The sequence below is a fragment of the Pistacia vera genome, unplaced genomic scaffold (genome assembly GCF_008641045.1).
Source record: "Pistacia vera cultivar Batoury unplaced genomic scaffold, PisVer_v2 Contig460, whole genome shotgun sequence".
In the NCBI taxonomy this organism is placed as follows: Eukaryota; Viridiplantae; Streptophyta; class Magnoliopsida; order Sapindales; family Anacardiaceae; genus Pistacia; species Pistacia vera.
Genome location: NW_022196291.1, coordinates 1,717,484 through 1,730,826, shown reverse-complemented (window position 1 = coordinate 1,730,826; position 13,343 = coordinate 1,717,484). Strand labels below are relative to the sequence as shown.

At 35.7% G+C, this 13,343-nt stretch overlaps 1 protein-coding gene across 1 annotated transcript; it reads left to right on the top strand.

Annotated features, from left to right (window-relative positions):
* The first annotated feature begins 8,978 nt into the window (after window positions 1-8,978).
* LOC116145200 (glutamate receptor 2.8-like) lies at window positions 8,979-11,592 on the top strand. Its single transcript, XM_031430628.1, has 4 exons — window positions 8,979-9,830; window positions 9,927-10,239; window positions 10,686-11,083; window positions 11,512-11,592. The coding sequence occupies exons 1-4, from the start codon at window positions 8,979-8,981 to the stop codon at window positions 11,560-11,562; spliced, it is 1,614 nt and encodes a 537-aa protein (XP_031286488.1). The 3' UTR covers window positions 11,563-11,592.
* Window positions 11,593-13,343: the final 1,751 nt, after the last annotated feature.

The following is a 13,343-nucleotide window of genomic DNA, read 5'->3' as shown; positions in this document are numbered from 1 at the left end:
ACAGAACTATTAACAGAACTATTTAGAAACTCAGCTGAATTAAATTTTTCAATCCTCATCTCATACTTTTGAAGCAAGTATTGAGCTTCTTGTAAAGTCACTGAATCAAACTTAGACTCTATTCTTGATGTGAGATTAACAATTACAGCATCAAATTCTAGACCAAGTCCATCTAGTATAAACTATAACAAATCCTCATTAGAAATTACTTGGCCACTAGCTGACAGACTCTCGGCTATCCCTTTAATCTTTTTGACATAATCACTAATGCTCAGATGACCTTTCTAAGTAGTTTGAAGTAAGGTTTGCAACTAAAGAGCTCTAGACTTAGAATCATTTAAAAACTCACTTTCTAGGGTTAACCAAATTGCTGTAGATGATTGACATTTGGAAACTGAGGCAAACATACACTCAGAGATTGACGCTAATAGCCATGTGACCAAGAATTTATCAGTCCTCTTCCAAGAAATATAGTCAGGATTAATTTTTTAATTAACTTTTTCTTTTAACCGAACTTCTCCTGATTCATGCAATATGTCATTATCAATAGTAATTAAAGGCTCAGGACAGGATACAAGACCTATGAGATGATCCTCAAGCTCATGAGCTCCCACGGCTGAGAGCACTTGCGATTTCCAGAAACGATAGTTGTCGCGATAGTTGTCTCTCGTCAATTTTGGAGTAACGACCTGAAGACTTGTTGGAAAGGCTGAGCTAACTGAGCTTGAAGAGTTGTGAATCATCCTTTCGTAGCTAGTTTCAGAGTGATTAGTATTTGAGATCTTTGCCATTGACGTTAGTCTTTGGCTCTGATACCATGACAGATTTGTAAATTGAAAGAAAACGAGAAAGAAATTTGGCTTCAATTACTATAATCAATTGAGTAAAAGAGTGAATGAATTACAATGATGGTTTGCAGCTACTTTAAGTAACGACAGTAGCTGAATGAAGTGAAGAGAAAAAGGGAAAGTGAACTTAGAGAAGAAAATTCGTTCAGCTTTAAGAGAGACAAAACGACTGTGTTTTGTTTTTACTTAACATATCAACTAAGTCTTATCTTCTGAATTCTGTCACTTTAATCCACACACCAATCTATAAATATAAATTTGACATCAAGTATTAATATGAGAATAATATACCTGTTTGCCAGTAATCTAGAGCTTTAATAATATAGTTCATGGCGAAACTAAACCATTGCTTCTTCTTCTTCTTTGTATTGCTAATCTCTTCATGTGAAGGAGCCTTGGCTTCCAAGGTCGACACAGTGCGAGTGGGAGTAATTCTAGATTTGAATTCTAGTGTGGGAAGAATAGCACAGAGGTATATATCCATGGCACTGTCCGATTTCTATGCTGTGAACAATCATTTTCAAACAAACCTCACTCTTGTCACCAAGGATTCCCAAAATGATGTTGTTGTGGCAGCTTTGGCAGGTAAAACCTTGGTTCATTCTTAAACTGAATTATGAACCATCAGTTTAAGTTAACTTATTAATTAGCTCAGAAAATATAATAAGTGTTGGTAAAGATGAAGTGTGAGAGGTTAGCAATTATTGAAGAAAATAGAGTAGTTTATGTTGTGTGGCAGACGGAATTATTTGAATGTGTGGCATATCTAACATATGTGGTGTCGGTAAGTTTAGAGCCATGTTACAAAAAAAAATTAAACCAATTACAAGTGATGTAAGCCTCAAGACGAGGACTTAGGGAACAATTCCAAGATGTATAATCATATCCGACGAGTTGTAAAACCTTCCTTGAATATGATTGCATGTCTTGTCTTCTTCATAATAGGTTGAAATTAATGCATGGATTTTGAAAGATTTGTAAATTGAAGAAAACAGAGAAGAAATTTGGCTTCAATTACTATAATCAATTGTAAAAGAGTGAATGAATTACAATAGGGTTTGCAGCTACTTTAGAACCGACAGTAGCTGATGAAGTGAAGAGAAAAAGGGAAAGTGAACTTAGAGAAGAAATTCGTTCAGCTTTAAGAGAGACAAAACGACTGTGTTTTTGTTGTTACTTAACTAATATCAACTAAGTCCTTACTTCTGAATTCTATCACTTTAATCCACATGCACATAAACAGATAACTCCTAATGTCAAATAAAACTTCAGTAGCAGCAGGTCATGTTTCTCCAAATAAAGCATATAAAAACTTCCAAATAAAACTTCAGCATCACTCCAAATAAAACTTCAGCAATTAAAAACTTCAGCAGCAGCAGGCAGCAGATTAAAACTCAGCAGCAGCTTGGTCAACATGCTCCCTCAAACCAAACTACTCCGTTTCTAACTTCTCATGCTATTCCAATACATACAACATTTCTCACATCTGCAAAAAAATCTAAAACAATCTTTCTCTGATTTACACTCTTCACAAAGCTGCAAAACAGAAAAACATTCCAGCACTCCACTGAATTCAGTCCACAAAACTGCAAACTATAAAACTTCAAAAACAAAAATACATTCCAGCACTCCACTGAATTCAGTCCACAAAACTGCGAACTGTAAAACTGCAAATAGCAGTTTTCACCAGATTACTCCACTGTTAATTCAGTCCACAAAGCTGCAAAAAATACATTCCAGCACTCCACTGAATTCATCCACAAAACTGCAAACTGTAAAACTGCAAAACACAGTTTTCACCAGATTACTCCACTATTACTCCACTGTTATTCAGTCCACAAAGCTGCAAAAAGACATTCCACCACTCCACTGTCAATTCAGTCCACAAAACTGCAAACTGTAAAACTGCAATCATTGCACTACCGGAAAACTGCACCACAAAGCTGCAGAAGATAACATTTCACCAGAAATCATAAAATTGCCAATTCACCTTCAGCTCACACAACAACCTCTAGCATATACCAATTCCACCATTTTACAAATGAATCAGCACACACAACAACCTTCAGCTCACACAACAGCCTCCAGCATATCCATCACATTTTACAAATGAATCAGCACACACAGCAACCTTCAGCTCACACAACAACCTCCAGCATTACCATCAGCATTGTTACACAGCATTGTTTTACACACAACAACTTCCAGCATTGGCATAAAAGTTTAGCACAAAAAAAAAACTTTCACCATCATATTTCCACACATACAATCCATAAGCATAAAACTACATGGCAGTCACCACTGAAGCAGAACACTTCTATATAAGAACAACAATTTACAATCAATCAGTAAGCACCATATTACAGCACTGCAGATTGCCATCAAACTGAAGCAGAAATGACACTGCAGATTGTCATCAAACTGATGCAAAAAAGAACAAAATTTTGCCATTGCAAGTACCACCACATCTGAACCTTTAGAGAGCCTTTGATTGGAATAGTGCAGATTAACAACATTAGTTTAGCCTTTAACTCAAGAAACTAACCGTGGAGACTTTGTTAAGACATCTGCAATTTGCAGCTTACTAGGTACATATTGAACAATAAGCTGCTTGGCTAAAACTTGATCTCTTATGTAATGGGCATCATTCAATGTGTTTAGTCTTGGCATGAAATACAGGATGATGCTAGGACTCCTGCACTAAGATTGTCACACCATATAACAGGGACTATGGAAAGCTTAAGCCTAATTCTGAGAAAATCTTTTTAACCAGGAAACTTCAATTGCTATATTGGCTAGAGCTCTATATTCAGCTTCGGTTGATGACAAAGCAACAACCCTTTGCTTTCTAGAACTCCATTGAATCAGATTTGGACCCAAGAAAATGCAGAATCCACTAGTTAACCTCCTATCATCAATGTTACTTCCCCAATCTACATCAGCATAGCATCAACACTCATTGTGCTGCTGGTTAAATTGAATACCATGATTTGAAGTCCCTTTAGAGATCTAAGGACCCTTTTACAAGTTTGCCATTGAATTTCTATGGGAGCTGCAAATATGATTAAGTTTGTTAACAACAAAGCTTATATCAGGTTTAGTGAGTGTAGGATATTGTAAAGCCCCACGGTGCTCCTATACAAAGTAGGATCTTGAAAGCATTCATGTCTCAAGAAAACAGTTTAGTACCAACAGCAAGAGGTGTTGGACAAGGGTGTGCATCAGCCATTCTTGTTTTAGCAAGTAATCAAGAATATATTTGGTTTGTTTGAGATGCAAACCTTGATCAGTTCGAGTGGCAACTGATCGTTCGAGTGGCCTCTATTCCAAGAAAGTAGTGAACTGATCCTAAAACTTTTAGAGAAATGAGCATCAAGATCTCTAGCCAGAGTATGAATAAACCCCTTGTTACCTCCAGTAATCAGAATATCATCAACATAGATGAGAAGATAAGTCATTTGGCTTCCTTCTTGAAGAATAAATAGGCTGGAATCTGCCACTGAGTTTCTAATCCTTTATCAACCAAAGCACCTTTAATTGTCAAACCATGCCCTAGGAGCTTGTTTGAGCCCATACAAAGCCTTTTCCAATTTACAAACATGTCCAGGAAATTCAGAATGCTCAAAACCCTCTGGTTGTTTCATAAACATTGTCTCTTTAGAGTACCATTCAGAAAAGCATTGTTTATTTCAATTTGCTGAATATCCCACCCATTAGTGATGGCAAAAGTAATAATTATGCGAATGGTGGATGGCTTAATTACTGGGCTGAAGGTCTCGAAATAGTCAAGACCTGAGTTTGCTGAAAACCTTTTGCCACCAGCCTAGCTTTGTATTTTTGGAGGGAGCCATCTGGTTATATTTAATCCTAAAAACCCATTTATTTCCTACTTGTTCATATTATCAGTAGGAGGTACAAGGGACCGGTTTTTTCTTGAGTAGCAGTAAATTCACTCTCCATTATAGCCTTTCATTCAGCAGTACTTAATGCTTTTGAATAGACCTTGGTTCAGAAACACTGAGAGATGGATGGGTTGACAAGTGAGCTAGAGGTAGAATAGTTTTAGGCTGAGGAAGACAGTTAGATTTGGTTCTAGTCACCATTGTATGATGTTTTGTGTGAATTTTGGAATATTAATGCAGTAAACTGTTGTGATGGATCAGGACAACTTCAAGAAACAGTTGTTTGTAGATTGAGAAGACAACATTGGGTAAGAGTAAAATCTACAACTAAGGGACAAGAGGATGTTGATTTCTGTGATGTGGCTGATGAATAAGGTTTCAATGTGTTGTTTCTGTACTGAGACTGATGAAAGAGAGTTACAGTGGTTAGGTGCAATTTGGTTTCTGAGGATGCAGAATGTGAGGTCAAATGATTCTGACCAATTGTTGAGCATGAACTGTTACGACCACAGGAAACTGCAGCAGGGACACTTCCATCAGTAGGATTTGTATAAGAAGGCCTTGATGATTTGACAGACAGAAAGGGAAAACTCCTAATGAGGTTGGTAGATGTAGAAGGTTTGAATTTTTTTGAGTAGAGTTAGAGACACTAAAATGATGAGCAAAAGGGAATTCTAACTCGTTGAATTTGACATTAGGAGTTATGTATACTTTACCTACTGAACTTAAACATTTAAACCCTTTGTGTCTAACTATAGCCTATGAAAACACATTTTTCAGAATGAAAACTAAACTTATGTTGATTATAATCTCTTAGATATGGATAACATGTGCACCAAACACTTTTAAAGTTGAATAAGAGGAGAGGTTGTGAAACAATTTGATAAGGTGAAATGAAATAAAGAACAGAAGAGGCATCATGCTAGTCAAGAAAACTGTTGTATCAAAAGCTTCCACCAAAACTATAAAGGCATAGAGGCATGTGCAAGTAGGTCAAATCAGTTTCAACTACATGTCTATGTTTTCTCTACTTCACCATTTTGTTGGTGAACATAAGCACAAGAGTGCCTAAACTGAATTCCAGCATTGGTGAGGTAAGAAATCAGACCCTTATATTCACCCCCTTGATCCGATTGTAAACACTTAAGCTTCAAACTGAATTGCCTTTCAACTAGTGATGAAACCTAATGAAAACGACCTAACTTCACTCTTAGTTCTTGAGGAAAGAGCTAAGTGAATCTACTATAGTCATCAATAATTGGACATAATATCGAAAACCTTCAAAAGAAACTTAAGGGGCGGTCCCCAAACATCACTATGGCTAACTCTAAAGGTGAGGTGGCTTTTGAGTGAGAAATGGGAAAATTGTTCCTATGCATCTTTCCTAATGACAAGCATCACAAAATGTTGGTAGGATGAATTACTTTGGGCAAAGTGATCATAATTTTCTTAAATACCTCATTATGAGGATGACCTAATATTTTATACCATGTGAAGCAAAAGTTCATTAGCATCCTAAGAGCAGAATGTGTCTAGCAGTCTAGTAGTTGTTATGTGCACAGCAGGTTGTATCAAATAATTAAAGTCCTTATCAAGAAAAGAACACATGTTTAGAAACAGTTTCAGATATAAATTGTCAATATCAGAATAGCAAGAGGCAAGGAAACATACAATCACAGGAGGAAACATCATGCAATTTGTAGTAGCATATTTAGTAATAGAATCAGATTTGGATTTCAATGAAGTAGTATACAAAGCATAACTTGTGCATCATCATCAGTGGGAAAACATTCAGACAAACAAATTTCAGAATTAGAATGCATATTCATAGAACTAGAATTAACAGTGGAATGTAAATTCACAAGCTAGCTCAGTGAAGAATAAATCTTTTTTGTTATTACTAGTCAATCTTTACAACTATTAGAAACTAATTCAACAGGATGCTCATCACTGTTCTTATTACATGAAGGAATATAGATCATCGACATTATTACATGAGGAGACTATGGACTGACTAGAATGTGTTTTTTCTAACACCTGGATTTAAGAGAAACATATTTATTCTCAATAGGAGTCCTAGTAAGTATTGATTTGCCTAAGTGACACTATATTGTGGATGAACTATCAGATGACATGAAGTGTTACAGACTTGGGTTTAATGGAAAAGTTGACAGGTTCAACTGATATAATCCAGCCTTAAGGTCTCCCTACAATAGTACCTGTTTGGTAGCATTGTCCTTAACCACACAACAAGCACAGAAAATTAACCACAACTTATTATCCTTAGTAATTTCTAAATGCTAAGTAAATTCTTGGTTATACGAAAACAAAGAGCATTTTTCAAATAAAGGATTTGGATTGTAAAGTACTAGCAAGAGGGAAAAACCAACATGAGATATATTGAGGAGTCACCACTGCCCACCTGAAGATGTTCAGGGCCATCATAGTTCTCTTGCACTCAATTGATTCAAATCAAGGTGACATAATTTGTTTGCTCTGTAATTATGAAGAATATAATTAATGCGACACATGCATACCTCTCATGAAGACAATGATAATGTAGAATATTCAAGCAATCAACCCATGTACGGTGAAACCGAAGACCCAAAGATAAATTTGTTCTCCAAAACTTTCTCATTGATTTGAATTGACTTTTAGTTTTACCGAAATTGTATTAATATTACTGTTTCTAGATTTGACCATACTTATTTATTCTCTCTCTCTCTCTCTCTCTCTCTCTCTCTCACACACACACACACACACACACACACATATATATATATATTCAATGAGTTATAATATCATCGACCTTATTTTTCTAAAATTATGATAAATTATTTGACTTAACCTCTTAAAGTTAATTCATGATATGTTCCTGTATTGTATAGTAACACACCTATTTGCCAGTATTCTAGAGCTTTAATAATATAGTTCATGGGGAAACTGAAACATTTCTTCTTCTTCTTCTTCTTTATATTGCTAATCTCTTCATGTGAAGGAGCCTTGGCTTCGAAGGTCGACACAGTCCGAGTGGGAGTAATTCTAGATTTGAATTCTAGTGTGGGAAGGATAGCATAGAGGTATATATCCATGGCACTCTCCCATTTCTATGCTGTGAACAATCATTTTCGAACAAACCTCACTCGTGTCACCAGGGATTCCCAAAATGATGTTGTTGTGGCAGCTTTAGCAGGTAAAGCCTTTGTTAATTCTTAAACTGAATTATGAATCACCAGTTTAAGTTAAATTATTAATTAGCTCAGAAAATAATATATTAAGTGTTGGTAAAAGATATTTGTATAAATTATAAGCCTAAAATCTAGTAGAGTAGATGAAGTGTGAGAGGTTAGCAATTATTGAAGAAAATAGAGTAGTTTATGTTGTGCGGTAGACGAAATTATTGAGTCAAGTATACGTATATAATCAATCTTTGGTGCGGTTTCTTTCCTAGTGATAATTAATGGTTAATTATCATTGACTAATTCTAAAAGGTAAAAAATTATCAGATTTTTTTTGTAATGGAAACTGTAAAAATTTCTATTTTTTTAGTATTTATTAGATATAGTCCAGATTGTAAAATTTGTCATATATATATATATATATATATCATAATTTAAATTTTGACTTAATTTTTCTTGTACTCCTTATAAAATATTTATTTTTATTCATTTAATAGTGTTGGGAGATATTGAGTTGACATTAACTATTTTTAACGTATAGTATTATTATTGCATTAAGTCTCTTTGTAAACACTTTTAGTTGTTTCTCAAAATTTTAATTATATTATTAACTTTTTGCAGCTTTAGATTTGATGAAGAATGAAAAGGTGCATGCAATCATAGGACCTCAAAAATTAGAAGAAGCTCAGTTCATAATCGATCTCGGAAGAAAAACTAACGTCCCAATCGTCTCATTTTCTGCCACAAGTCCCTCTCTTTCTCCCACCAAGAACGAATTTTTCATCCGCACTGCCCATGACGATTCCTTTCAAGTAAAAGCCATAGCCGACATTGTAAAATCATATGGTTGGACGGAACTCATACTCATCTATGAAGATACAAATTATGGAAATGGCTTGATCCCGTACTTAACCAATGCCTTGCGAGAAGTTAACGCTCGAGTACTTCATCAATGTGTCATTTCACCGGGTTCCGATGACAGTGAAATTCGGATGAAGCTCGAGAGTTTGAAAGAAAATTATGCGCAGACGAGAATTTTCTTAGTTCATATGACTGCTTCCGTCGATTCCAAGCTCTTTTTACAGGCAAAGAAATCAGGAATGATGGACGAAGGCTATGCATGGATCGTCACTGAAGGGTTATCGTCTTTGTTAGATCCTGTTCATTCCAAAGCAATCAATTCAATGGAAGGCGTATTGGGTTTAAGGCCGTTTATACCCTCTTCAAGGAAGCTCCAAGTTTCCAAATTGAAATCTTCAATTAAGGGACAAAACCTCTTCGGATTGTGGGCATACGACACTGTTTGGGCGGTGGCTGCGGCGGTTGAAAAGGCTGGCATGGCACATTCAGGCTTTACGATGTCGAATACTGGTGAGAATGAAGTTGATATTGCAGCGTTGGGAACATTTGAAGATGGCCGAAAGCTGCTTAACGCTTTGCTAAACAGAACATTCGACGGCGTAAGTGGAGAATTTCACTTGGTCAAAGGGCAATTGCAACCTTCAACATTTGAAATATTCAATGTCGTTGGAAAGCATGAGAGAATTATCAGATATTGGACTCAAACGAAAGGACTTCAGCGAGATTTGAATGATAATGGTAATAAGGCAGTAAACTCAAAGCTAAAGAACCCAGTCTGGCCTGGAGACAATACTATAAATCTGCCCAATAATAAATTCAGGATCGGGATTCCAGTGAGAAATGTTTTTACTGAATTTATCAATATGGAAAACGAAACTGATGTGAACGATGAGCATAAAATTTCAAGGTTCTCCTATGAAGTGTTTATGGTAGTATTGGATGTTCTGGAATTTTCCCTCCCGCATAAGTTCATCCCCTTCGGAAAAAATGGGACGATAGCGGGGACTTACGATGAACATCTCTATAAAATCAAATATCAGGTTGGTGCTGATGAATACTAAAAATAAATTTTCAGTTTTTTCAGTTACGACTGCTACATTTAATATTTTCCTTTAATTATAATCATACTGTTGCAGGAATATGATGCTGTAGTGGGGGACACAACAATTGTAGCAAACCGGTCAACTTATGTTGATTTTACGTTGCCCTATTCAGAATCTGGAGTGTCAATGGTGGTTTTGGTGAAAGATGATGAGAAGAAAGACTTCTGGATATTCTTAAAGCCATTGAGTTTGGATCTTTGGTCAACAACTAGCTTAGTCTTCATTTTAATAGGTTTGGTTATATGGGTTCTTGAGCATCGTATAAACACCGAATTCAGAGGACCTCCAGAGCATCAACTTGGCACAATATTTTGGTTCTCCTTCTCCACACTCGTCTTTGCTCACAGTAATTAACTTCCAAACTGATTACATTTCTTTCTACTACATAAAATTGAAAGGTTTATAATGGTTTATATTGAGATATTTTGGTTCGTTTTATTGTTAATGGAGATCCTTTTAGGAATTAGAATCAATTTTAGGTTATGAGAGTTCGGCATGATGGATGATGTACAATAGTTGTTTAAAAATATAATAGATCACCAAATCTATAATATTTAAACAAGTTTATGCTAATATTACAAGGGAAAATTTTCTCTTATCTATGGATGTAAGTAGGTTTTGTAATTTATATTTATATATAACCAATTTTAGGTAAAAAAATCCCACATTAAATATTGCGTCTGGTTATGTAATATAATTTATATTCATACGTAATCTCAATGTTTGTTATCACTTCTAGCATGTGATATCTTAGAAGTTTATTAAAAATAGTGTTTTTATGTGTGGTTTCAGGAGAAAAGGTGGTGAACAATTTGTCAAAATTTGTGTTGATTATATGGATTTTTGTGGTACTCATCTTGACACAAAGTTATACTGCAAGTTTAGCTTCAATGTTAACAGTGAAGCGGTTGCGGCCTTCGTTTGATGATGTGCAAGAGATCAGAAAGCATGGCTACTTTGTAGGATACCAGAATAATTCTTTTGTGAAAGATCTCTTAATGAAACAACTGAGATTTAGTGAAGACAAATTGAGGCCTTATAACACCCCAGAAGAGTATAATGTAGCATTGTCTAAAGGAGAGGTGGCTGCAATTTTTGATGAAATCCCATACATAAAGCTCTTCCTTAATAAGTACTGCTCCAACTTCATGATGATCGGACCTACCTACAGAACCGGCGGATTTGGCTTTGTAAGATTCTTTATCCATTACTTATTACACATGACTTTATTCATGTTATAATATTCAAACATTCAATTGTCTATAAGTTGGCCTTAATTTGTATCCTTGCTTCATATATAAGATATACATACATGGTTGATTAAAAAAAAATGCGAACTTCCACAATAGATTTATAATGGAGACATCCTAGAGTTGTTAACATGCAGACTATAAGTCAACGACTAATCTCTAACTTAGGGAAATGCAAAAAATCAAAGTCAGGGATACAAGGTGCAAAACTCAAAACCCATGTTTAGTCGTTAGCCTTTAGTTTGTACATTTAAAATTTCAGGATGTTCGCACTTTAAATTTCTCATATATACATATATTTACAATATTTTGTATGATCACTATAATTCCAATGAATTAATATGGTGATACATATCTTCTTGTTTCAGGCCTTTCAACAAGGTTCCCACTGGTTCCTTACATGTCAAGTGCAATTTTGAAGGTGACTGAAGATAAAGATACAATGGAAGCAATCGAGTGAAAGACTTTTGGCAGCAAACCAACTTGTGAAGATAAAAGTGCGACAATTTCTTCGGGTAGTAGTCTCAGTGTGTACAGCTTTGGGGGGCTCTTTCTAATCACAAGAGTTGCTTCCATTTCTGCACTCTTGCTACATCTCTTCAAGTTGGGAATAGACCAAGAAAAAGAGACAGGAACAACTGGCAAGGATTCAGATGGCAAGGATTCAGACGACGTAGTTGTAGATGTTGAAGCAGAGTTGGAGGAAGTATGAAATAGGAGGTCAGACTCATCAAAACTAACACTCTGACATGTATAAACTCGACCAGAAGGATCTAAACACAAATAACCTTTATGTTGAAGACTATACCCAACAAACGTACATTTAACAGTATGGAAATTAAACTTATGAGCACTATAGGGTCGAAGAAATGGATAGACTGCATAACCAAAAATCTTGAGAGCAGAATAGTTTGGAATAGTATGAAAGAGTTTCTGGAAAGGACAGAGATTATCAAGAACAGGGGACGGAAGTCTATTTGTAAGATAAACTGAGGTTTGAAACGCAAACCACCAATACTTCAGTGGCATACCAGCTTGTGCAAGAAGAGTTAAACCTTGTTCTACAATTTGACGATGCTTCCTCTCTACTCTCCCATTTTGTTGATGGGTATGAGGACAAGGATACCTAAAGATTATGCCATGATCCTTAAAATAAGAGACCAAACTCCTATACTCCCCTCCCTAATCAGTTTGGACAAATTTGACAGAGGCATTAAATTGTTTTTCTACTAGTTTGTGGAACTGAGTAAAAATGGTGTAATTGTCAGATTTGTTCTTTAGAGGAAAGATCCAAGTAAATCTAGCGTGGTCATCCAAAAATTGTATGTAATATCTGAAGCCTTCAGGGGAGGTGATTGGTGAGGGTCCCCAAAGATCTGAATGAATAATTTCAAGTGGTTTGGATGCATGAGAACCAGACTTGGGGTAGGTAGACTGATGTAGTTTGCCATACTGACAGGCTTGGCAAAATTTGATGTCTGGTTTCGCAAGATGAGGTAATTTTAGAGTTTTAAGAATGTTTGTGAGTACTGAAATGTTAGGATGACCAAGACGTTAATGCCATAGCATAAAATCAGTTTTGCAGGTTGGAAAAACATTCAATTTATTGCCAATAGAGGTATCAGTTACAACTGAAATTGAAGCAGACGGATTAACATGACCAATACAAGACTGATTATTGACAGAAATATTCAAAGGTGTACACTTATTGAAAGTGGAATACAATTTTTGAGTTGTAGACAGGATATCAACATTTTTATTAGAGACTCTGACATAAGGAACAAGACTGTTGCCGATGGACTTTAAGGAGATTGAGGGATCCAAAACTGCACTAGATGAAGAACACGGTGAATGAACTGGGACTTGAATGCGATAAAGTCCAGCTCTAAGTACCCCGTGAAGAAGAATGACCTAAGACATTTTGTCCTTAACCACACAGTGATCAGTAAAGAATTCCACAAGAACATCATTATCTCTAGTGAGCTTGGATACACTAAGTAAATTCTTTGTGATATGAGGAACAAAAAAAATATGTTTGAGGTGCAAAGTTTTAACAGGGCAGAGTAATGTACCAGAACCAGTATGAGAGATTGATAACAACTCACCATTACCAACCTGGAGTTGTTCATTTCCGGTGTAGGGAGAGCTTGTTGTAAGCTGTGAAAAATCTTAAGTAACATGATCCGTGGCTCCTGAATCC